This window comes from Chiloscyllium punctatum, chromosome 15 (genome assembly GCF_047496795.1).
Source record: "Chiloscyllium punctatum isolate Juve2018m chromosome 15, sChiPun1.3, whole genome shotgun sequence".
In the NCBI taxonomy this organism is placed as follows: Eukaryota; Metazoa; Chordata; class Chondrichthyes; order Orectolobiformes; family Hemiscylliidae; genus Chiloscyllium; species Chiloscyllium punctatum.
The window spans coordinates 34,050,457-34,077,672 of NC_092753.1; the positions used below are offsets into that span (position 1 = coordinate 34,050,457).

General features: G+C 43.3%; 1 protein-coding gene across 12 annotated transcripts in view; it reads left to right on the plus strand.

The window, feature by feature from the left end:
• The window catches only part of map3k7cl (map3k7 C-terminal like), a 79,192-nt gene that overhangs the window by 35,259 nt on the left and 16,717 nt on the right, over positions 1-27,216 (plus strand). For 9 of the 12 annotated variants that reach the window (XM_072584955.1, XM_072584957.1, XM_072584951.1 and 6 more), the window contains 2 exons: positions 2,465-2,526; positions 19,095-19,210. In XM_072584955.1, coding sequence (XP_072441056.1) covers positions 2,465-2,526; positions 19,095-19,210 — 178 coding nt within the window. Of the gene's footprint in view, positions 1-2,464; positions 2,527-14,936; positions 15,088-19,094; positions 19,211-27,216 lie in introns of all 12 variants that reach the window. The other 3 variants (XM_072584959.1, XM_072584960.1, XM_072584958.1) reach the window with 1 other exon arrangement.

Sequence of the window (27,216 nt, forward strand, 5' to 3'; positions counted from 1 at the left end):
GAATGATGCTTTTAGGTAATTTAAGGATAGTGAGAAGTTTGAGCAGTTTGTGTATCTGGTGTAACAGGAGTTGCAGCCATTGTTCATAATTATTTGCCAAAATATAATTTGCAGTGTGAATTTATTTTTGACTCCTTTTTTTCTCCCCTTTCTGTTTTGTCTTCTCTCATTCGTATTGCCCACTTTGCATGAAAGTGCAGAGGTATCTAGAATGTGAAAAATCAATTGTTCTAATTTATGTAACAGGAAGTATATGTGAAGTTTCTTCCATGGAGAGGAGCCTGACTCTGATCACCCTTAGCAGCAGACCATGTCACAAGTCCCTGGTCTTAGATGAGGGAGTCGAAGGGTGGGTCAGTAAATTTGCAGATGATACAAAGATAGGTGGAGTTGTGGACAGTGAGGAGGGCTGTTGTCGGCTGCAGAGGGACTTAGATATGATGCAGAGCTGGGCTGAGGAGTGGCAGATGGAGTTCAACCCTGCCAAGTGTGAAGTTGTCCATTTTGGAAGAACAAATAAGAATGCGGAATACAGGGTTAATGGTAGGGTTCTTGGTCAGGTGGAGGAACAGAGGGATCTTGGGGTCTATGTACATAGATCTTTGAAGGTTGCCACTCAGGTGGATAGAGTTTGTAAGAAGGCCTATGGAGTATTATCGTTCATTAGCAGAGGGATTGAATTCAAGAGTCGTGAGGTGATGTTGCAGCTGTACAGGACTTTGGTTAGGCCACATTTGGAGTACTGTGTGCAGTTCTGGTCGCCTCACTTTAGGAAAGATGTGGAAGCTTTGGAGAGGGTGCAGAGAAGATTTACCAGGATGTTGCCTGGAATGGAGAGTAGGTCGTACGAGGATAGGTTGAGAGTTCTCGGCCTTTTCTCGTTGGAACGGCGAAGGATGAGGGGTGACTTGATAGAGGTTTATAAGATGATCAGAGGAATAGATAGAGTAGACAGTCAGAAACTTTTTCCCCGGGTACAACAGAGTGTTACAAGGGGACATAAATTTAAGGTGAAGGGTGGAAGGTATAGGGGAGATGTCAGGGGTGGGTTCTTCACCCAGAGAGTGGTGGGGGCATGGAATGCGCTGCCCGTGGGAGTGGTAGAGTCAGATTCATTGGCGACCTTTAAGCGGCATTTGGATAGGTACATGGATGGGTGCTTAATCTAGGATAGAAGTTCGGCACAACATCGTGGGCCGAAGGGCCTGTTCTGTGCTGTATTGTTCTATGTTCTATGTTCAATGTTCTATGTTCTATGTTCTATGTTCTATGGTCTAATGTCCAAGGCTGCCCTTGCCTTATTGTGCCAGAACCCCTAAGGTGAAGGCTGTTTCCCTTGATTTGACCAATGACCGTTGACAACCAAATTTCCTGGCTTTGTGTCTGCACTGGACAACATTGCAACATAGTCGCACTGTAAGCCCCGTAAACCAAAAGGCAAGGCAGGAACTCTTGTGATCATCCAGGCAGGCTCAGAATGAGTGAGCTCTATGACAGCAAGTGAACAGCTCAGCCTTGCAGGCTGGTCCGGTCCATGAGCTGGCTGTGTGTCTATAAGCACACAGCATCCTTGCTTCAGCTTTACAGTGATTGTTTCCAGTAGCCTGAGGTGCAGCACTAAAGTACAGAAGTATCCAACACTTAGAACAGAGACATGCCATCAGGGTTCATGAGGTAACAATCAGATGCCAGTGCCTGTGGATGGCGGTGCATGAGACTGGTGCCCATGGAGTGTATCCTGAGATGTTGGTGCCTGGTGTCCAACATGAAGGTCTTTTGGAGCAAGTGGTGAGCTGAATTGTCAGGGGCCCACTCTGACTTTCATGTTGACAATTCTTCATGTTTATATTAATAAGGTGGGTTGTACCATAATAAGGCATTTAGCAAGCAATAATCACCCTTACTTAGCAACTCACTGCTACCAGTCGAAGATGTAGTCTGTGTTTAATAAGGCATGTGGCCATAGATGCCAGGAATGCACAAAGATGGCTTCTGTCATTGCAAGACTCTCTTCCACGCTCCTAACATGCATTTACTGGACAATTTTAATTGAACAATCTGTTCAATAATAACCTTAAAAAATAATGACAGCAATTTTCCAGACCATTTCTTTTCAAGCTTATTTTTCTTTTTTTTGAGTTTGGATGTCACACACTTTTCAACTTGTCAATGGCAGGAGATAACCTGTTCGCCAATGTGTTTTCCTTTATATTATAGTTATTAAGAAGCCGTACAGGAAGAAACAAGTTTTTTATTCTCTAGTTTTCTGTTGTAATCTGACAAAAAATCTACACTTTGCCATTCTGCTGCTGATGTTCAGTGTTGCAATGATCCTTTGTCGACGTTCATGACAGAAGCATTAGAATTTATAGAACTATCCCAATGATAGGAATTGTTTACTTTTGTTTTTGTTCAAATTAAATTTGGATTTAATGACATAATGTATTCATTTCTCTTTCCTTAGAGCTGAATATCCCTGATGATTTTATTCCAAACGTTTACCTCCAACTTGATCAGCATCTCCAGGTAAAATATTTTCGGAATGAGAAAGAGAATTTACTTTCATGCCAATAAATGATGATTTATAGTGCAGTTTTGATGAAAAATGCACACTATCAGCATCTTGCAATATCAAAACACATGGATCTTGTGCAGTATTATATATGCAGATCATTTCTAAATTTAGTAGAGCGCGATTTATGATGTGAAACATGTGACTTAAAGAATTACAGAATTATTGCAGTGCAGAAGAGGACCATTTGGCTCATTGTGTTTCCACTGGAAATGCTGAAAGTTTAATTGCAAATCATTTGTGCTTTACAGTGCATTACAGTCAGGCTAGAATACATTGCCTGTTGTGTCAAATAGACTCTTACAATAAAGCCAAGTGTGCTAAGCTTACTTCTTTCAGCTAAATAGCAAGTTGTCATTTTGGACTCAAATGACAAGTTAAAAGAATGTTGAGAATGCCCCAGTCCTCATTGCTACTTTAACACTGGTAAATATTCAGAACCACACACTGTTTAATATGGAGTAATACGATGATATGGGGAGCTTGTTGTTCCACTTTCATACTATAATTTGATCGCTCACATTGCAAGCCCCTAACTTCAATCATACCGTTGTGGGTCAGTGTCAGGCTAGCTTAGTCACTCCACTGACCTTCCGTAGTGTTTTTCCACTTAGACTACTCAGGGAACATCTCCGGGACCTAGCAGAGCGCTTTAGGGAACATCTCTGGGATACCCGCACCAATCAACCACACCGCCCTGTGGCCCAACATTTCAAATCCCCCTCCCATTCTGCCGAGGACATGGAGGTCCTGGGCCCCCTTCACCGCCGCTCCCTCACCACCAGACGCCTGGAGGAAGAACGCCTCATCTTCCGCCTCGGAACACTTCAACCCCAGGGCATCAATGTGGACTTCAACAGTTTCCTCATTTCCCTTTCCCTCACCGTACCCTAGTTCTAAACTTCCAGCTCAATGTCCCCATGACTTGTCCGGACTTGTCCTACCTGCCTATCTTCTTTTCCACCTATCCACTCCACCCTCTCCTCCCTGACCTATCACCTTCATCCCCTCCCCCACTCACCCATTGTACTCTATGCTACTTTCTCCCCACCCCCACCCTCCTCTAGCTTATCTCTCCACGCTTCAGGCTCACTGTCTTTATTCCTGATGAAGGGCTTTTGCCCGAAATGTCGATTTTGCTGCTCCTCGGATGCTGCCTGAACTGCTGTGCTCTTCCAGCACCACTAGTCCAGAATCTGGTTTCCAGCATCTGCAGTCATTGTTTTTACTCTGTTATCTTGCCACTATCGTATGTGTATAAAATCTCTGTCACAGGGCTTTGATCTTCTTTAAGCTCTTCTTTAAGACCTACATGGTTCATGGAAACAGAAAAGGTCTTTTTTGTGAATAACATACATTGTGACTTAGAATATGGATTGTACTTGTGGTTATAACTGGAACACTTTGAACAAATCATGTCAGACCTGAACATTTGCGCTATGCACTACAAACAAGAATATTAGCAATGGATATTTGTAACCAATCTATTCAGATATTTTGTTAGACACCTCTTGAGCAGGTGGACTCAAACACAGGCCTAGTACTCAGAGGTAGGGACATTATCACTGCATCACAAGAGCCCTACACTGTTGATTTGTATAACACGTTTAATACAAAAAAAAGTTAAAGCTCTAATGTACATTAAGTACATTCCTTACCTGAGGAAATATTGGGAGAGGCAAAGTAAAACTGAACAGAGAATAAAGAGGTTTTTTAAAAAAACGTTAATGCATTAAATGTGGGGATTGCCGGTAATGTCTGCATTTATTACTGATCCCTAATTGCCCTTGAGAAGGTGATGGTAAGCCACCTTCTTGAACTGCTGCAATCCGTGTCGTGAGGAAACATCCATTGTGCTGTTAGGGAGGAAGTTCCAGGATTTTCATGCTGTGACCAAACTAGGATAATGTGTAATTTGCTGTCTTCTCAGGTGGTAGGGGTTAGAGGTTTCAAAGGGGCTGGGAAAGTTGCTGTGGTGCATCTTGCATGTGTTAGGTGGAGTACCAATCATCTGGCTGCTTTGTCCTGGATGGTGTTGAGTTTTCTGAATGTTGTTAGAGCTGCACACCTCCAGGCAAGAAGAGCCAATCACACTTCTTAGATCAAGATTTTTGTGAGATCTGGAGACATATGCTCTGATTAGAATTGGCAAAATTGAGCAGGTTATGGGTGAGTAGGTGTTGCCTGACAGTACTGTCACTGATACCTTTATTGAATTGTTGATGACTAAAAATAGACTGATGGGGTGGTAATTAGCTGGATTGGTTTTGTCCTTTCTTTAACCAGCAGACAAATTCCATGTTGTTGTACAAATGCTAGCGTTGCAACTGTATTAGGACAATTTAACCATAAATGCATCTAACTCTGAAGGACGAGTCTTCAACACTGTTGGTTCTCGTCAGAGCCAAAATATTTCAAGAGCTGGTATGCTGAGCCATTTCTTGATATCACTTGGAACAAATTGAATTGGCTGAAGACAGGTATCTCTCACCTGGGAATCTCAGGAGGAGCCCGAGATGGATAAGCAATTAGAGCTAAGATTTTTCACCCAGAAGTATGTGGGAATCTAGAACTTACTGCCTATAAGGATGGTAGAAGTAGATAAGTCATGACAGCACAGTGGCTTGGTGGTTAGCACTGCTGCCTCACAGCAACAGGAAGCTGGATTCAATTCCAGCCTTGGGTGACTGTGTGGAAATGCCCCTGTGGGGCAGGTCATCATTGTCTGCGCGGGTTTCCTCCGAGTGCCCCGGTTTCCTCCCACAGACTGAAGATATACAGATTAGGTGGATTGGCCATGCTAAATTTCTGGGGATGTGCAGGCTAGGTGGATTAACCATGGGGAAGATGTGGGGTTACAGGGATAGCGTGAGATGCTTTTCAGAGAGTTGGTGTGACTTGATGGGCCAAATGGCCTGCTTCCATGCTGTAGGGATTCTAGAATCTAGAACTAACCAAAGGTCTATGCCAACGCATACAAGGCTACAATCTAAGTGCTAGTAAAAGGGATTAGAATCGATTAGATTCCCTACAGTATGGAATGAGGCCCTTTGGCCCAACAAGTTCACACCGACCCTCTGAAGAGTAACCCACCCAGACCCTATCCCCTACCCTGTATTTACCCCTAACTAATGCACCTATACTATGGGCAATTTAGCATGGCCAATTCACCTGGCCTGCACATCTTTGGATTGTGGGAGGAAACCGGAGCACCCAGAGGAAACCCACGCAGACGCGGGGAGAATGTGCAAACTCCACACAGATAGTCGTACAAGGTGGGACTCAAACCCGGGTCCCTGGCGCTGTGAGGCAGCAGTGCTAACCACTGAGCCACCTTGCCACCCCATGGCAGTTGATATATATGATTGATCACCAGCATGGACACAATGGGCTGAAGGGCGTCTTTCCATGCTGTAAAAACTTTATGTCTCTGTCAGCTGTTAATGGCAATCTTTGGAATGTTCCCCACCCCCCCACCTCAAGTTCTTTTTAAAGCAATCATCAACTGCTTTTAGGTAAGTTGCTTCTTTATTTCTACTAGCAATTACTGTCAAGTACAAGTGGCCGATGGTATCTAAAGTCTTTGAAAGTTGCTTACATCTGCAGGAAGTACTGAAGGACTTTGTCCTGACTCTCAAAAGTGGGGGCATTAGTTAGTGTTCTCCTTGGATTACTGGAGCATTACTGGGAGAGAGAATTTTGCGCCATCTTATAGTTAACTATCTCCTATTGTGTAAGGGGAGTCACTAACTCTTTCAAATCAAAGGGAACTGACTCTATCTCATTCATTCTTGCCATAAGCCAGCAGGCAGGATGAGCGTGGCACTGCAAGGATAGCAACCTTCCCTGTGGGGCAGGTCATCATTGACTGCAAATACGTCGTGTTGTGGATGTCTCAAATCGACTGGGCCAAATACCACAACCAGAATTGGACAAGAATTACTTTGCCCCAGGATCCAGCAGTCTCTGGCTTTGTGAAATCATGCAAGTCATTACTTGGTAACCTGCCAGGAATATTGGATTCTGCAACAGTCCATTATGTTATCTGCGTTTAAGCCACACAGTGAGCAGAAATGTGATACTGGGTTGTGAGCCTCATCCATTAACTGCATGGCTGATGACTCTGATGACTTAAAGCTATGCTGTCATTCAAAGTATAGTAGGATAGACCATTGGCATGGTGATCTAGGCATCTACTTGTATTGTTTTTTCAAGCAGTACATTGTACAACCTACCTAGGAACAGCCTATTTTTGATATAGTGATGTGTAATGAGGTAGCTTTAGCAAGCAATCTCAGTGGGGCAAAGGGGAGGTGATGGCCTAGTAATATTATCACTAAACTATTATCACTAAACTGATGACCATATAGCCATTGTTGATTGTTGGAAAACCTGGTTTACTAATGTCCTTCAAGGAAGGAAATCTGCCATCCTCACCTGGTCTGGCTGACATGTGACTTCAGACCCACAGCAATGTGGTTGACTCTCAAGTGACGCCTGAAATAAGTCAAAAAGTGTGGTGCTGGAAAAGCACAGCAGGTCAGGCAGCATCCGAGGAGCAGGAGAATCGACATTTCAGGTATAAGCCTTTTATCAGGTATGTGGAGGGGGAAGGGGGCTGAGAGATAAATAGGGGGATGGGGTGGGGCTGGGGTAAGGTAGATGGGAAGGCGATAAGTGGATGCAGGTGGGAGGTAATTGTGATAGGTCGGTGGGGAGGGTGGGGCAGATAGGTGGGAAGGATGATGGACAGGTACGACAGGTCAAGAGGCCAAGTTGGAGGGTTGCATCTGGGATGAGGCAGGGAGAGGAAGAGAGATTTGGAAACTGGAGATTTGAAGTCAGTGTTGATGCTGTGTGGTTGAAGGGTCCTTCTGCTGACCTCTGAAATGGCCTAGCAAGCCATTCAGTTGTATCAATCACTTTGAAGTTTCAACAAAGAAATGAAACTGGATGGATCATCCGCCATTGACCTAGGCACTAGAAACAACAATGGTTAAAAACACCCTATCAACCCTGCAAAATCCTCCTTACTAACATCTGGAGACTAGCGCCAAAATTGAGAGAGCTGTCTTACAGAGTAATCAAGAAACAGCCTGACATAGTTATACTCACAAAGACACGCCGTGGAGGTAATGTCCCAGATACCACCATTGCCATCATTAGATATCTCCTGTCCCACTGGCAAGACAGGCCCAACAGAGATAGCAACACAGTGGTATACAGTCGGGAGAGAGTTGCTCTGGGATTTCTCAACATTCACACTGGATTCCATGAAATCTCATGAATTCTGCTTAAACATGACCAAGGAAACCTCTTGATAATTACCATGTACTGTCCTCCCTCAGCTGATGAATCAGTACTCCTCCATGTTGAACAACACTTAGAGGAGGCACTGAGGGTGGCAAGGATGCAAAATGTACTCTGGACAGAGGATTCAATGTCCACCATCTAGAGTGGCTTAGCGGCAGCACTACTGATCAAGCTGGTGGTGTCCTAAAGGGTATAGCTGCTAGTAAGCAGTAAGGGAACCAGCAGGATTGAAGACCAAATTTGATCTCATCCTAACCAATTTGCCAGCTGCAAATGTGCCTGTCCAGAACCCTTAGGAGTATTGTTAAGAGTGACCTGTGCACAGTTCTTGTGGAGACAAAGTCCCGCCTTCACATTGAGAATACCTTCCATCGTGTTGTTTGGTACTATCACCGTGCTAAATGGGACAGACCTTGTGAATCATATTATGTCATTTTGAAGACAAATGTCAGTGTGCATTTTTTTTAGTGCCAACCTGTGCATCTTGACCTGTCCTAGTGGTCGTGCATAATGCTATCAGTGCTACTGATTCTCAGCAGAGCTGGCTGCAGATGGCTCTGGAGGGTGATGTGGACCAGCTTCTGGGTGAGAAGAACAGGTTTTGGACTGCCTTAGCTTGGCACAGGAGCCAGCAGGATGGGCTCGCTGGCTGGCAAACAAACACTAGCATTTGTGGGAGGAAACATACGGCCTTTCGGAAAGAGGACAGCAGGCTTGTGTGCAACTGAGCTATTGCCACCTTCTCCCCTGCACCCTCCCACCCCATGCAGGGCAGTACCTTAACAATTGTGACAGCGAGCAAACTGATGGATTGCAGTGAGAACCTGTAAGTCCCTTTGAACAATGATAACTTCAGGGAAGCTGTTAGAAGTTTGAAGATCTGACAACATTCTGGGTTCCCACTGTTGGAGGGAGTTAGTACATGTGCATCAATGGAAGCTGCCACATTGATCATCAGATGCTGCAACATCATTAGGTCAATGAGTGTGCCTTGGAGGTGTCCACCATTTCCACTCTGGAAGGCATAAGCTCCAAGCTCTGCACAAAACAGCAGGATATAGGTCAGTTCGAGGTGTGGGCAGAAAAATGGCAGATAGAGTTTAATCCAGACAAATGTGAGGTGATGCATTTTGGACGGTCAAATATAGGTGGAAATTATACAGTGATTAGCAGAACCCTGAGGAGTATTGATATGCAGAGGGATCTGGGTGTGCAGGTCCACAGATCACTGAAGGTGGCAGCACAGGTAGATAAGGCAGTAAAATAGGCCATTGGGGGACGTGCTGGGTGATGGGAGCCTGGGCTGGACGATGCCGCAGGATATAGCGAGCAGGGCAGCGGTAGATGTCCACTTCATGGCCATTGCAATTTGATGCCTTAAAACGGTGGTGCTCTGGCCTGACATATTGCACCAGTTGGAGGACGCTCAGGTGTGCGGTGGAATCCTGTTTGCACTCACCGCTGCCCAGACGGAATTTCACATTGGCCCCAAGGTTCCGTACCTCCCCCAGGAACCTGTGCCCCACAACCTGACCCGCCTCCGGAATTTTAGTTTTGTCCCTTTTAAGGACATAAACTGGCAGGCCCTGTATCGACTGCTGCTGCACACCGTCCACCTCTTCTCCCTCATCAACCGCCGGACACACCTTGGTGTGCCCATTTACCACCGGACAGTGGGGACCCCCAGTGGAGGGCTGTCTACGCGGGAGTCCTCCCCCTTTCTCTCGGGGATCTGGGGTGGAGGGTGCTGCACGCAGCACGGACTGCCAGACCAACTGCTTGTTCTGTGGTGCTGTGGAATCCGTGGACCATGAATATATTGGATGTGGGCGCTTGCACTCTCTTTTTGATTTTCTGAAAAACCTTCTCTGCTTTTGGTTGCACTTCAGTCCCACGCTCCTGATCTTCGGGCACTTGGTACGGAGCGGGGTGGGCGGGTCTGAGGACCTCCTCATGGGTCTGATCCTAGGCCTGTCCAGACTGTCCACAAACAGGTCCAAGCAGCGGGCCGTGGAGGGGATCGTTAAGGTCGACTGCCTGCCCCTCTTCCGTGGTTACGTTAGAGCCCGGGTGTCCCTGGAGAAGGAGCACGTGGTGTCCAACAACACCCTGGAGTAGTTCAGGGTGAGGTGGGCACTGCAGGGAGTGGAGTATATTATTTCCCCGTCCAATTCTATTTTGATTTAATCCCTGCCCTCCCCTTCACTGTTTGATCATGCAGCATTGCCCTTTGATGTGAAGGGCACTGCTTGTCACTGGCCACTTGGATGTTTCCTTTCTTCCTGGTGGTGGAAATTGAATAAAGATTCGTGCACCTTGTGTCTTTCACCGTGTCTCATACCTGAACACATGGGTGCTGGGGGTGAAATAAACACTGCAAAAATAAAGGAAGAAGACCTATGGCATGGTTGCCTTCAATGGAAGGGGCATTGAGAAAAAGGATAGGCAAGTTATCCTGCAGCTTTATAGAACTTTAGTGAGGCTACACTTGGAATATTGTGTCCAGTTCTGGTCACCACACTACCAGCATGATGTGGATGCTTTGGAGAAGGTACAGAAAAAGTTTACCAGGATGTGGCCTGGAATGGAGGATTTTAGCTACGAAGAAAGATTGGATAATCTGGATTTATTTTGACTGGGACACAGGAGTTTGAAGGGCAACCTGTTAGAAGTTTATAAGATTGTGAACAGTATGAATAGATTGGGAATATGAGGCCTTTTCCAAGGGTGGAGGGATGAATTACTAGGTGACACAGGTTCAAGCTGCAGGGGGGAGGGGGAGAATTTAAAAGCGATGTGTGAGGGAAGTGTTTCATGCACAGGGTGGTGAGTGCCTGGAACAATTGCCAAAGGAGATGGTGGATGCAGACACGATGGCAGCATTCAAGAAGCACCTGCATGAAAACATGAATAGGAAGGGAATAGAGGGATCAGTGAAGACTGACTTAGTATGGGAAGGTAAAATGTGGTGGCACAGGCATGGAGGGCCAAAGGGCCTGTTCCTGTGCCATATTGTTCTTTGATCTTTGTAAAAACATACGTGAGAATTGTCCTGCACCACTCCATGCACCTTGACACTAGCGGCTTGCTTACTGAAAGTCCCGACAATGCATCAAGCCATCAGCCTTCTTCAGTAGAGTATCCCATTGAATCCTCACCAAAGTGCTCATCTCTATTCTCTGCAGCAGAAACTCTGTGCAACCTCACCTCCAGGTAGCTTGCATCTAACTGCCTTTCCCACTGCCTTGGCTGCAGTGCACATATACCCAACATACACACATCTCAGCTCTAAGCTATCTTCTAAATTACTCAGAATATCAATATCTGACCTGATGATTGCAAGTGTTAAATTATTTTTGTTGACGTATCTTCATCATTACTGTGGTTCTTCCAGCACTGCCTGATCAGGTAGCATTTCTTAGGTATCTGAAAGCAGAAAGTCCAAAGTTAAGGTTGTGGTGAGGGAAGAGATAGCAACAAATGCATGCTTATAATGTGTACAGCTTGTATAATCAAAAGGAGTGTGGGATGAAGGGAACATGGAATGTGGAAGGAATGAGGATACCATCACCTTATCATTCCATTGGCCTCAAACCTATGTATTACTGCTCCAGTGATGGTGGGCACCATCTAATCCATGGGAATTAGGACTTGCAGCCAAACCAGTTAACCCCTGCCAGTTCTAGTTATGTGCTACCTATTCCTGCCAAAGAGATGGCAGTGTCACAGTGACTGTGGTGTGCAAGATGTGAGATGTGGTGAAAAGTTTACAGCAGTACTACATGTATGAGGATAAAATGAAGCAATGTCAGATAGTTAGGAGTCACAATTGAAAGAAGTTACCAGCAGGTGATGGTGTGGGGCATTGGATAGCGTGTGTGTGGGGTTATATTGGTGCAGTTGTGGGATGTGATATTTGAAGATGTATTCATTGACCTTGAGTGCTTGTGTGAGGTCCGCGGCACTGCAACAAGATCCTCAGGTTTGATTCCAACAATTTGCCACCCACCAAGGCTTCTTGCCTTCTGAGGATTTATCTGGAGACCCTCCTCATCCCTACACAGGTAGAGGACCTCCTCAACTAAGGTCTCCATTCGTGCACCAAGTTGTGAGATTTTTCTGTTTTACCCTGGTCAGAATCAGCTATAGTAACATGCAGTAACTGTTCCAGCCGGAATGTACCTCCCACTTATGTAGATCAGGCTACTTTTAACTCATGTTGACCTCTTACAATTGTTCATTCCCTTGTTTAAGTGTGCAGGACGGTCAGCACTGATTGCACACAGTGATCGTGTTCATTAGCAGGCAGTACAAAATACAGAATCCAACCCAATGACACTGAAAGAACAATGATATATTTCCTTGTCATAATGGTAAGTGGCTTGGAGATGGTGTTCTTGTGTATCTGTTGCTCTTGTCCTTCCAGATGCTAGTAGTTGAGATTTGGAAGGAGCCTTAGTGAATTTCTGTTGTGCATGTTGCAGATTGTACATACTGTTGCTACTGAGAGTTAGTGGTGGAGGGAGTGGACATTTGTGGATGGGGAGCCAACCAAGCAGCTGATTTGTCCTGGATGGTGTCAAGCCTCTTGAGTGTTGTTAGAGCTGCAGTTAATGAAGATGAAATTAACAGAAGAGGGGCTGAAAAGGAGAATGAAAAAGAGTGGATAAATTCACATCCGCGAACAAAATCAGAGAACAAAAAGTAAAAATTCACAGTCGGAAGGCATGAGACTCTACACATTTAATTGTCACTTCCTTGGCTAGAGAGGTTACTTTCAGTGATTGCAAAGTTAAAAGGATACTTACACTGTTAGTGAATAGACTTTCTTAACTTTCCATGAGTCTGTATGCCTAATATTGTGCTACTTCCTGAATAAAATGACGAACAACTGTAACGTGTGTTTCATTAATACAAATTCACTATCACACGATTGATGAGTTGGGAATACTGTTTCTAAAGCACAAAGTTTTAAAGCAAGTATTGGTTATAAGGCGATTCCGGCCCCATTAGTTTAAATGGTGCTGCTACTTTACGATTTTCTTATAACACGGGATTGCATGAGAATGGAACTGACAGTAGCTTAAAGGTATGTTGCCATTTTTCATGAAGCTGTTAAGCAACTTGCACATTAATAGTGACATGTGTTGTTCACTTGCTGTATTTTAGTGCAAGTTATGGGCCATTCCGATTAAAGATAACAGCCATACATAGTTATTTAAAATACAGCACTTCAGCACTTATTACAAAATAAAAATCAGAGTTCAAAAATATCTAAATTAGTGTACAATATTATGAATTTCTGGAGAAGGAAATTCTGAAGATAATAAACTGCTTGTTAAGATAATGTAAAATGTTCAAAGTTCTGGATGCAGGACAGATGTTTTGTCATTTTTTAGCAGCAGTGGCCAAAAACATAGAACATTTTACAACAGAAAGTTCATATATCCTAAATCACAAAGATTTTGCCAGGTTATTTTAGCTTTGCATTACTACATGGACAAATATCTTGCAAATCTTTAAATATAGTTGAGGCTTACATCAGGCAACAATAGGTGATAAGTTGTGGTAAATATTTCAAATTATGAAATACTTTCAGTACATTATTTACAAATGGATGAAGGTACTCAATACTTTCATAATCCAATTTATTTAGTACCTACTTAGGTTCACTTGGTGGTTTCCAGAATCCTATGTTGAAGATCCCCATTCTCCTGCCGTACTGATCTCCTTCAGTTTGGCCACTTAGACCCATATCTTGGTTGACATCATCCCTCTGCTCCGTTTGCAACATGCCATTCCAGCAAATTTAGAGTTCGCTATCCTCATTTGCAAACAATAGACCTCCACTGCCTCCTCTCCTTTATTCCACCTCTACTCCTTCATGACCTGTTCTCCTCCCTTCCCACCTTCTTCCCCCTCTTCCCAGCTTAATTTATTCTTTCTCTCTGCTCTGTTGAGATTTGTGCAAGGTTATTGTTGTTTACAGCAGTATAGCTGCTTATTCTGAGCTTCAGTCCGACTCTGGTATCCTCTGTCACCACCTTTGATTCTCTTCCTTCCTCCTCTATCTGACCCTGCCCCATTTTCTCTTTATGCCTCCCCCCTACCATTATTCACATTCACCAGTGTTATCGGGACCTCCAGCCCTGTGCCTATCTCTTCTTTCTCCTTTCCACCTCCAACTGCGTCCAACTGAAAAGATCTTTAGATAAATCATGATGCCAATTAATAATAAGTATCTTATTAAGTTTTGAGGTGATTGATGTTTCTGATACATGCATGTATCTCATGCTGGATCATTTTGGATATTACTCAATGTTTGCCACAACAACTGTAATAGTTATAGCAGGCCAGAAACCAAACTTAGTCCTGAAACTGAGGAGTATTCTTTTATTCATTCCAGGAATTAGATCAACTGTTCATATCGTGTTACATGTAAAATGACAATATAATACAAGCTATTGTTATCATTGAGCCAACTGTAAAAAGCTACTTCCTATCACTCCTGACACATTCAGAATCATGACTCATCTTTGCAGGATGGGAACCAGCAATAGAAATAGCATAGTCCTGAATAACCCCAGAAGCATAAAGGTAATCTCGAGTAACTGATAGTGAGCAACGATAACACTGTTTAAAATGTACCCTACTCAACATTGCTTATCCAGTATCATGAAGAATCAATGCAGGTAAGGAAATAAAAGAACTATACAACTGAACAAGAAAATAAATGTAATTACTATGTATAAAGCCTATGTGGTATTTATCTGGCATAGTGAGCAAAGGGATCTTTTACAGGTCTGAGTGATATGCAGTACAGCGAGATTTGTGGCAGAGTGTGATTAGAAGTCTCACTCAATGTCAGGAGCATCTCACTGCATCTATTATTCTTTTAGCAAGCAGTGAGACAAGGCTCTTGCTAGGCAACAGCAAGTTGCCAATTAAGAGGGATTGAAACTTGTTAAATACCTTACTAAAAATGCAGCTTGTCTTATTAATATTGTATTAATATTATATCCTATCATACCAAAACCGCTGAACAAGCTAGATGTCGAGAGTCCTCAACATTGAAATCATCGCGGGGTATCTGGTGACTTCTGCGTGCTGCTGGCTGCAACCAGCTTCCTTGTTGCTCAACAGCAAGCAGCTTCTCAGGATGGTCTATGGGCACCAGTTAAATTCGCCCTTCATCCATGGAGGTTAGTGTCTGACATTTGCCCACCTCTTCAATCCACTTGCAGGTCACTGAGGAAACATAGAAATGCTTTGCAGGGTGCACTGGCAACTGGCATTGAAAGGTTGCTGCAAGTTCATCTCATGTACGCGGACTGGCAACCAACTCACAGATTGAACTATGCTGCATCTCAGGGCTGGTTGTTTGCTCTCTCAATGCACACTCACTTAGTACCTACCTGCACATTCACAGCAACCATGCTTTGCCTTGCCTTGATGCCCTATGACTGTGAGCACATTGTGATTCAGCTAGAGCCAAAAGCTATCCGCTGTGCTGTTTAGCACAGACAGGCTACTTGTCAGTAATAATCTGTTCAGTGGTGAGGGGTGTCTTTAAGTGCACCAAGACATCAATCTAACGCCTGCTGCCTGCACAGCAAACACTATACATTTATTTAACCAAATGGCCATGTTGGGATCTGAGTGAGGTCTGATCCTCAGTTAACATAAGGGGGAGCTGCAGTTTGTCAAGGGATCCCTGCACCGTCTGTCAAAGGTACAACTTGCACTCAGTCCCCGGGCTTGAGTTTTGTTTTTGCTTTTGCTGTCTGTCAATAAATTGTCTGACTGCTTGCCTGTATGTGGTCTTCCCTTTCCAGGCAGTGAACAAGTTGCTTTGTCTCCAGTGGGCATTGGGCACAGGATAGCAGTGACCTAGAGACAGTATTTAGGCGGGATGTAGGTACAGACAGGTAAACTGCATGTACTGGTGGTTAAATAGTGACTCGGGTGAGAGAATGAGTTTGGACACGTGAGGGATGTCTGTCAGTCATGCCAGCTCTCTGCAACGGGCAGTGTGGCTTGTGCTGCTTTGTCATTGCACTGATGGTGAGGGGCAATGCCAGATTGCCCATGTTTATCCAGACACACACTGACCTTTGAAAGATGGAGGATATCTGGTGAATGGTGAGTTGTTCTGAAAACAGTGCATGGTGAGTTGGGGATAAATGAGATGTGAGAGACACCATAGGGATGGGGAAGGTAGTTAATGAGGTACTTTAGAAAGTTATAATGAGGACACTCAATAGTCCTTCCAGTAAGAATCCGTACAACTTGAACTTAGCCAAAATTAAAGTATGAAATAGCCCAGTAGAACAATTCCAGAAGGACTTATACACTTAATGGTAAGGTCCTAGGGAGTGTTGCTGAACAAAGAGACTTTGGAGTGCAGGTTCATAGCTCCATGAAAGTGGAGTTGCAGGTAGATAAGATAGTGAAGAAGGCGTTTGGTATGCTTTCCTTTATTGGTCAGAGTATTGAGTACGGGAGTTGGGAGGTCATGTTGCGGCTGTACAGGACATTGGTTAGGCCACTGTTGGAATATTGCGGGTAATTCTGGTCTCCTTCCTATCGGAAAGATGTTGTGAATCTTGAAAGGGTTCAGAAAAGATTTACAAGGATTTTGCCAGGGTTGGAGGATTTGAGCTATAGGGAGACGCTGAACAGGCTGGGGCTGTTTTCCTTGGAGTGTCAGAGGCTGAGGGGTGACCTTATAGAGGTTTACAAAATGATGAGGGGTATGGATAGGATAAATAGACAAAGTCTTTTCCCTGGGGTCAGGGATTCCAGAACTAGAGGGCATAGGTTTACAGTGAAAGGGGAAAGATATAAAAGGGACCTAAGGGGCAACTCTTTCATGTAGAGGGTGGTACGTATATGGAATGAGCTGCCAGAGGAAGTGGTGGAGGCTGGTACAATTTCAACATTTAAGAGGCATTTGGATGGGTATATGAATAGGAAGGATTTGGAGGGATATGGACCAGGTGCTGGCAGGTGGGACTAGATTGGGTTGAAATACCTGGTCAGCATGGATGGGTTGTACCATAGGGTCTGTTTCCATGCTGTACATCTCTATGACTATAATGTTTTTCAATCATGCGCAGAGTACAAAGGCAGGTTAGTTTTTCCTTATTCGTTCATGGGATTTGAGCATCACTGTCAAAGACAGCATTTTATTATCCATCCATAATGGTCCTTGAGAGGTGGTAGTGAGCTGCTTTTTTGAATCGCTGCAGTCTGTGGTTTAGATACTCCCACAGTTCTACTTGGACGGGAGCTAGAATCATAACCCTAACTCCCAATTACCTGTGGAGTTCAGCTCTTTACTTCATGCTTGGTTGAAGGCTGTTATGAGATCAGGAGCTGAGTTGCCTTGACAGAACACAAAATGAGTGTCAGTGTGCAGCTTATTCCTTTGTAAATGCTGCTTGATAGCACAGTTAACAACCCCAGCCATTACCACTGATACTGGAGAATTGACTGATACCATCGTAATTCACCAGTTTGGAATTATCCTGCTTTCAGTGAACAGGATCTATCTGAGCAATTTTCTGCACTGTCAGGCTGATGCCAATGTTGTTATTATACTGTTACAGCCTGGCTAGGGCCACAGTTAGTTCTGGTGTACAAGTGTTCGGTATTATTGTCAGAATGTTATCAGGGCCTGGAATATTTTTGGAGCCTCCACCTCCTGTTAGTTGTTTAATTGACCAGCACCATTCATGACTGACTGTGGCAGATCAGCAGAGCTTAGATTTGATTTGCTTGTTGTCAAATTGCTTTGCTCCATCTATTGTATGATATCTCAGCTGTTTGAAATGAAAGTAGTTTGTCGTTATATCTACACTAGGTTAATCCGTCATTTGTAGGCATGCTTGATATTGCTACTGGGATACCCTCCTGCACCTTTCATTGAACCAGCATTGATCTTCTGGCTTGAAGGTGATGCTAGACTGGGGAATGTGCTGGGCCATAAGATTTTCTGTGTTGTTTAACACAATTCTGCTGCTAGTGATGACCGAAAGCAGATAAACTTTTTAATAGTTTGATACAACTATGTGATTTTCCAGACCATTTTGTTTGGTAATTTAGAGTCAGCCACATTGCTGTGGGTCTGGAGTGACATGTAGACAAGGTGAGGATGGCAGATTTTCCTTCCCTAAAGGACACTCATGAACCAGGTCGGTTTATACAACAAACAACTATGGTTTCATAATCACCATGCGGCAAGCATTTTAAATTCAAAATGTAATAATTAAATTTAAATTTCATCATCTGCCATGCTGGGATTTGAACTCATGGCCAGCATATGTGCCTGGGATTTGGATTACTGGTCCAGTGACGAAACAAAATCCCATTGAAAGAGTTTGTCTGACATGCGACTTATTATTTGTTTGCCGGTAGGCAGAAGATAGAACTGAAATATCTGATGCATAATATAATTGGCATTGGAAACCTTGTGGTGGTGGGGGTGGTGAGGGTGGGTGTCCTCATTATGATGGCTGCATGGAACATGACCTTAACCGACATTTTGCTGGAACATGTCATCTTGTATTTGCTATCCTACAAGACATGATTTATATTTTTGAGCCATTTCTCTTTGTCTATTTATTTACTCCTGGTTTCTTTCCTTCAGGTTGCTTTATCTCATTGAGAGTTGACAGAGATTCTTCTAGGATTTCTGCCAATGCCATTTTACAATTAGTTGTATAAAAACAGTTTGTTATGATTATCTCTCTGAATTTGTTGTCCTTCCACTCCATTGGCCTGCACTTAGTTACTCGTTGTGTCTTTGAGTTCAAGCTGCATATTGAGGTTCCTAAACACTATACCAAATGCTGCTGCATTTTCTTAATTATTATAATTTGTTCTCCCTCTTCCCTACTTAGGAGCCCTGGCCTGTGTGTATTTTGTTTTCCAATTAAGGGAAATGCCCTTGTGAAGTATGTCCTAGAGCTGCTTAGCCTGATACTCTTTAGTTTTCTCAAAGTGCTTTGAAGAATTGCCCAGCCTCCAGTTATCACTTCTGGAGAGGTTAACTGAAAATGAGATCTAGCAAGCAGTGAACTGGAGAACTACAATTCCATGGCAGTGTTTGTTAAGAAAGAAATATGTTGCACTAGCATGATCTGATTTATAACTTGGCTATAAAGCAAATTTAATGCACACCAGAGTTTGATCTCTTGTTTGTCAGCCTCTGCAGCCATGCCTCAACTCCAAGGAGTCTATATTGGTGTTTCAGCAGCACTGCAGGATAGCTGAGGAGTACCACAAAGTGCAGAAAGAAATCGCATTGCTACAAGAGCGAAAGTAAGTGAAATTCCTCAATTACATGTTGACAATTAGTATAGCATTGAGCACAGTTTCTGATTCAATCTGAGGAACTAATAAACATTGCTTTACTTCACTGACTATTTAATTGTGTGTTTGATTTAGACAAAGCTAAATGGAATTGCTAAAAAATTATTTGAAAACTTATATTAAGTAACAGAGTGATTTACATGATCCCTAATAGCTCAATGAGTAGTTGTGTTATATGTGTGGTATACTGAAGCATGCAGAACACAAAAGTCTGTGCTTTAATCCATAATCTGTGCAGGTAGATGGGCTGCCAAGGGGTAGTGAGTTCACCATGCCTTGGCTAAAGGAAGAAATTGGCCAAAATTCCTGCCCTTGACTGCTTTCTATTGGCATTTTCTGCACAGTCTAGATGGGGTTTTCCATTTTTAAGTTAGAGTATAGAGTGAGCATGTTGGAATGCATCATACCTGCCAGAGCCTGGATCATGTTATCTCATCCGATCACGTGCTTTTCAGCTCATGATCTATGAAGCGAGATGTTGCGTGAGTTACCCAGCAAATCATGTGGCGGGTGAACCAGAAGCCCAGTGGGAACCTCCAGGCTCAAAGGATCTGGCATCATATGTAAAGTCCAGCTGGACTCCATGTGAGGTGCTGCAAGCCAGCACCTTGGCAGGGGTGCTCGCTTCCAGCCATGAGGCCTCCAATGGCTCCCAGTTTTACAGAATGTGCCTTGCAAACATTGCTAGATGGGATGACTGAAAGATGTTTTTGTTTATCTGTGCCTGTATGTCTGTGTATGTATGGGTTTATAAAGGAGGTTACAATTTCAATGAGTGGAATTGATAGTTTATAGTTTTCTTTACCTGTGGCGGGAACTTATTTCTTTGTGATTAGAAGTAGATTGTGTTAAGTATCTGGTCAGTGTTTCTTTGTTAAACTAATTCTATCAGGTTGACTGGGGAGTTAGCATAGTTCATTAAATCATTAACATTTGTATTGACCCTAGGATAATTATAAAAAAGGAAGGCTTGGGTTTGGTATCGAAGTCCTGAACTGTGAAAAGGCTACTTTTACTGTAATAACCAGGGAAAGAGAGGAGCCCATTCAAGACAATCGAGGCAGTCTGTGTGTGGATATGGAAGGGCTGGGAAAAGTTCTCGAAAAATATTTTGCATTTGTCTTCACAATAGAAAAGGACAACACATTTATAGACATCAGGGTGGAGGACTGTGAAATGTTGGAAGAAATTAGCACATAGAGAGAGGAGATACTACCAGATTTCATAGCCCTAAAAGTGGATTAACCTGCAGGCTCAGGTGAGATGTATCCCAGGCTGTTGAGGGAGGCAAGGGAGAAGATATTAAGGGCACTGCCAGTAAATTTCAAACCCTCTCTGGTCACAAGTGGAACACTCTCAACATTGTCCATTATAAAAGCAGAAGGAAGGGACAGACCAGGAAATTACAGGCCAGTCCGCCTAACCTTATGATGGGGAAGTTATCAGAAAGAATGCTGAAAGATTGAAAATATCTATACTTGGAGAAATACAGATTAATCAGGGAAAATCATCATAGGTTTGTTAAAGGAATGTTCTGTTTGAGAAATTTGATTTAATTATTTGAGGAGGTAGCCAGGAGTGTTGATGATGGTATTGCATTTGATGTGATCAACATGGATTTTAGCAAAGCTTTTGATGAGATCCCTCATGGTAGTCTGGTCAAGTGGAGTAAGAGCACGTAGATTCCAAGACAAAATGACACGCGGGATCTAAAATTGTCTGAGAGACAGGAAGCAGTGGGTGATGTCAAGGCATATTTCTGTGACTAGAAGTCTTTTTCCATGAGATTCTACAGAAAGTTGATTCCTGTTCACTTACTAATTGTGTTCTATAATAATGATTTGGACGTAAGTGTGATGGTGTGATGAAGAAGTTCACTTTTGATCAAGAAGTTCACTTTGCAGACAATACAAACATAGGAAAGGTGGTAATAGTGAGGTGGATCACCATAAATTGCGGAGGATATTGACAGGCTGGTCGGTTGGACAGAGACATGGCAAATAGAATTCAACCTATAAAAGTATGAGGTAATGTATTTGAGACAAATCAACGGATTGAACCATGAATGGTAGAACCCCGGAACATACTGAAGATCAGAGGCACCTTGATGTTTATATCCACAAATCCCTGCAGGACGGATAGGTAAGCTGATTAAGAAGGAATATTAGATCCTTGCTTTTATAAGTCAAGGCACAGATTTCAAGAGCAGGGAGGTATGCTGGAACAGGATAAAAGTGCTGACTGGGCCACCGCTGGAGAGTGCAGTTCCTGTCAGCACAATATAGGAAGAGTGTGATTGCACTAGCGAGAGTGCAGAGGAGATTTACCAAGATGCTGTATGGATTGGAAGGTCTGAGCTATGAGGAAAGATTGGAAGGCTGAGGCTGTGTTCCTCAGAGCAACAAATGTTGAGAGGGGACCAGATAATGTCTGTAAGATTATGAAGGGCATAGATAGCATGGATAGGAAGGCACTTTTTTCATTTGTAGAGGGGTCAAATAATCATGAGGAATAGATTTAAGGTAAGAGGTGGAGGGCTAAGAGGAAAATTGAGGAGAATTTTATTTTTCACCGAGAAGGATGGGGGTCTAGAACTCACTGCCTGGAAGAGTGGTTGAGTCAGGAATTCTTGTAACATTTGAACTGCATTTAGGTATTCACTTGCATTGCAGTCGCCTGCAGGGATATGGACCAAGAGCTGGAAAATGGGATTAGGGTAATCAAACTTTTGTTGACCTGTATGGAGTTGATGGAGCATTGACACATGAGATACCAAGAGCAAGATTTTGGGTTTGAATTGTGACCCTAAAAATTGGCTACCTATCTTGGTTTGGCCTTCAAAAAATGACCAGAAGCAGAGGATGGTGTTTGTAAATTGATATGCTATCAATGTCGTGAAATAATACCAACACCACCTCCCAATCCCAAAACAACCCACCCCCCCCCCCCATGACCTGATTACAGAGGAGGAAGTGCTGGATGTCTTGAAATGGTTAAAGGTGGATAAATCCCCAGGTTCTGATCAGGTGTACCAGAGAACTCTGTGGGAAGCTAGAGAAGTGATTGCAGGGCCTCTTGATGAGATATTTGTATCATCGATAGTCATAGGTGAGGTGTCGGAAGACTAGAAGTTGGCAAACGTGGTGCCACTGTTTAAGAAGGGCGGTAAAGATAAGCCAGGGAACTATAGACCGGTGAGCCTGACCTCGGTGGTGGGCAAGTTGTTGGAGGGAATCCTGAGGGACTGGATGTACATGTATTTGGAAAGGCAAGAACTGATTCGGGATAGTCAACATGGCTTTGTGCGTGGGAAATCATGTCTCACAAACTTGATTGAGTCTTTTGAAGTAGTAACAAAGAAGATTGATGAGGGCAGAGCAGTAGATGTGATCTATATGGACTTCAGAAAGGCGTTCGACAAGGTTCCCCATGAGACTGGTTAGCAAGGTTAGATCTCATGGAATACAGGGAGAACTAGCCATTTGGATACAGAACTGGCTCAAAGGTAGAAGACAGAGGGTGGTGTTGGGGGGTTGCTTTCCAGACTGGAGGCCTGTGACCAGTGGAGTGCCACAAGGATCGGTGCTGGGCCCTCTACTTTTTGTCATTTACATAAATGATTTGGATGCGAGCATAAGAGGTACAGTTAGTAAGTTTGCAGATGACACCAAAATTGGAGGTGTAGTGGTCAGCAAAGAGGGTTACCTCAGATTAAAACAGGATCTGGACCAGATGGGCCAATGGGAAAAAGTGAGACTGCAGATGCTGGACACCAGAGTTGAAAAGTGTAGTGCTGGAAAAGCGCAGCAGGCCAGGCAGCATCCGAGGAGCAGGAGAATCGACGTTTCGAGCATGAGCCCTTCCTGAAGAAGGGCTTATGCCTGAAACATCGATTCTCCTGCTCCTCGGACGCTGCCTGGCCTGCTGCGCTTTTTCAGCACCACACTTTTCAACAGATGGGCCAATGGGCTGAGAGGTGGCAGATGGAGTTTAATTCAGATAAATCCGAGGTGCTGCATTTTGGGAAAGCAAATCTTAGCATGACTTAAACATTTAATGGTAAGATCCTAGGGAGTGTTGCTGAACAAAGAGACCTTGGAGTGCAGGTTCATAGCTCCTTGAAAGTGGAGTCACAGGTAGATAGGATAGTGAAGAAGGCGTTTGGTATGCTTTCCTTTATTGGTCAGAGTATTGAGTACAGGAGTTGGGAGGTCATGTTACAGCTGTACAGGACATTGGTTAGGCCACTGTTGGAATATTGCGTGCAATTCTGGTCTCCTTCCTATTGGAAAGATGTTATGAAACTTGAAAGGGTTCAGGAAAGATTTACAAGGATGTTGCCAGGGTTGGAGGATCTGAGCTACAGGGAGAGGGTGAACAGGCTGAGGCTGTTTTCCCTGGAGCGTCGGAGGCTGAGGGGGGGTTGACCTTATAGAGGTTTAAAAAATTATGAGGGGCATGGATAGGATAAATAGACAAAGTCTTTTCCCTGGGGTCAGGGAGTCCAGAACTAGAGGGCACAGGTTTAGGGTGAGAGGGGAGAGATATAAAAGAGACCTAAGGGGCAACCTTTTCACGCAGAGGGTGGTACGTGTATGGAATGAGCTGCCAGAGGAAGTGGTGGAGGCTGGTACAATTGCAACATTTAAGAGGCATTTGGATGGGTATATGAATAGGAAGGGTTTGGAGGGATATGGGCCGGGTGCTGGCAGGTGGGACTAGATTGGGTTGGGATATCTGGTCGGCATGGACGGGTTGGACTGAAGGGTCTGTTTCCATGCTGTACATCTCTAAGACTCTATGACTCTATGACCAACACCCCTACCAGCTTTTATTCCCACTTCCACCTCAGGACCAAACTCCTGTACTTTCAAGAAAACTGTCAACCCTTATGGACAATTGTTAGCATTGTGAACAGCACACTTTATTCATGAATAAAGAGACTAAAAATTAGTAGAAGACTTTGAAATAGAAAGAAACAATATCATCAAAAGAGAAGAATGAGGAGTACAATTTCAAGTAAATAACCATTTAAGTGACATCCGATTTGAAATTAAATAAGCAGAAGTTGATATTCACTGCGCTATCCCAGAAATGCATAATCACAGGATTATGTTGCTTAAATCATTTTGGTAGCATTCACTATTTATTCAAGTGCAAAAGGAATAGCTGCTTTAAAAACATTTCCTTTGCAGAACATTATCTATGCGCTGACTACTTCAACACATCCTGACCTCACTAATGCTTGCACACATTTTTACTTTATTTATTTTTCTGTATGGAACTATGTGGTAATACCAAAAAAATACAGACACAAAGGATGGAACCTTCCCAGGCACCGAATGACCTAAGAAAGTTGGAAGAAGCATATGGGAGGAGCTTCCAACCATCAAATACAAAAAGTCCCATTTTCCAACTAAGTTTTGGACAGTGAGATAAGATTCTCATTAGTGAGCGGCAAGTGGCCGATGTACATTTACTAACATGCATTAATGTACGTTAGCGTCTTCATTATGGTGCCATCTTGCTCTGTTGCTATGCACTTTCCCGTTCTCCCACCCATCAGGTAGAAACTGGATGTTGACAATTCACAACACGCATGTCAGAGTAATAACCAGGTGAATCATGCTCAGTGCGTTGTCCTCTGGCTCTCCATCATCAGCATCTCAGGGCATGTTCCATGGGCAGCAACCACGTGCACTCTCATCCCACAGAACTCACAAGTCCCCATCGCCAAAGTGGGGCACCAGTTACCCTCTCTGTGACATTTCTGGGGCAAATAAAATGAACCGTGCAGGGCAGCTGCAGACTGTGTGCATAGCTGTGCCTTAAAGATGGCTGCAATTGTTGTGGGTATGTTTGCCGAGCTGGGAAGTTGCTTTGCAGACGTTTCATCCCCTTTCTAAGTGACGTCCTCAGTGCTGTGAAGCTCTGCTGTACTGTGTTGGTTGGAATTTTTTTGGCTTAATTCCCATTACTTCCAGGTGGCGGTTCCGGTAGTTCATTGAAGTGATCGGTATATCGGGTCCAGATCAATGTCTATATGACTCCGATCAAAAGTGGCCAATACTATTATCTGTCACAAGTGGAATGATACAAGGCAGGGTTTGGCGTGTAGCTATTGAGGCAGGTTTAGGAAGCTAGTGTGAGAAAGCTCACAAATGCTCACAGAGCGAAATCTTCCATGAAATCTACCAAAATTGAGCCGATTTCTGATAAAATTAAGTCCAAAGAGAATTGCTGTAAAATCTAAAATACATTTTCTATATGTTCTGGGTATGTGGTCACCATCTCCCTTCACATTTTCTGACTTATTGAACAAAATCTGTCACATTGGAGATTGACGCTAGTTGGTGAGGTCAGAAAAACTTGGAAAAAGAGCATGATGCCTGCATTGAAGAGGGAGGGATAACGTCTGAAGAGAAGTCAGCATTGACAACTTCAACTAACATGGAAGCCAGGAAAGGCAGATGGTTAATCAGCAGTTATGTGGAAAGAAGATTTTGGAAGCAGGAAGTATGTATTGTTGATGAAATGACATAGAAAGCAGGAATGTATACCATTGTTTTGATGTAAAAGAAACAAAACCATGCTCCCAACCCCTGAAGTCACGCAGAGTTTATGGATTTTATTTTAAAAGTTCTGAGATTTTTGATATTTTCAGCGAGGTTCTCAGCAAATGACCTCTGAACATTACCTCTGAACAATTCAATTTATGGAAATTCAGAGGAAAGGCTTAAAGCGGTATCTTGACTTGAAAATGTTTTAAAACAGCTTAGTACTTGAAATACTAGTGAATCTTCAGCAATGAAAATCAGTACAAATGTAAACTAACAGCTGATTGGGATTGTGGTATTACCCTGATGGCGACATCTCATGGTATCTGCCACTTCTGCCACAATATATTTGAGAGTAGCTTGACTTCACAGACTGCCATTAATCCTCTTCTATCTGTGGTGTCTGTAGAACCTTGGTAGTGCTTAATGGTAGAGGATATACCACTAGAGATTCTTTACAGCAGAGGCATGTTCTTAGTTAACAAGATGGTTTATTGCATGATAACAATAAGTATAACCATGGAACTTATCAGACTTAATTGCTTAGGCTCTCTAGATCTGTACAAAATTTTACTCCTTATGAAGTTTAGTGTAGAAGTCTCTGTATCCACCCACAGACTGTGTATGACATCAACAAAATGGGTGGAGCTCAATATAACAAGATCACTAACTCTTTCATAAACATTACCTCATATCGCAGATATTACCCATTTTACACTATCACCCAACATTTGTCCCGTTTGGAGACAGTTACACAATCCTCGAGTTTTAATAGTATTTCAAGATCATGGGGAATTAATTTTATACAGTTCATGTAGGATTCATTTGAATGCCTTGTTTACCAACCATTTCTGTTTCTAAAATCAAATTGAGGTAGTTAGATTGAGACTGCTGTTAATACAGCCAGGCATGTTTGCAACAACAAATAATTACATCGTGACTAGATTGTGCATGAGTGCCACCTGCTGACCAATCGCAAAGTATGTAAAACCTAGAAACATCAAATCTAGTAGGAGTAAGCCATTGTGCCCTTCAAGTCTACTCTGCCATTCAGAAGGATCATGTCTGATCCTCCATTTCAATGCCATAGTTCCGCTCTCTCCCTATACTCCTTGATACCTTTTAAATCTAGGAATTTATCTGTCTCTTTCTTGAATATATTTGCTGACTTGTTCTCCACAACTTAGTGTGGAAGACAATTCCACAGGTTCACTACCCTCTGAGTGAAGAAGGTTTTCTTCATCTCAGTCCCAAGTGATCTACCTCATATTCTGAGACTGGCTCCTAGACTACCCAGCTAGTGAAAACATCCTCCCTGGATCTAGTGTGTGTAGCCCTGTGAGAGAATATGTCTAAATTGAAACCCCTCTCATCCTTTTAAACTCTAGTGAATATAGA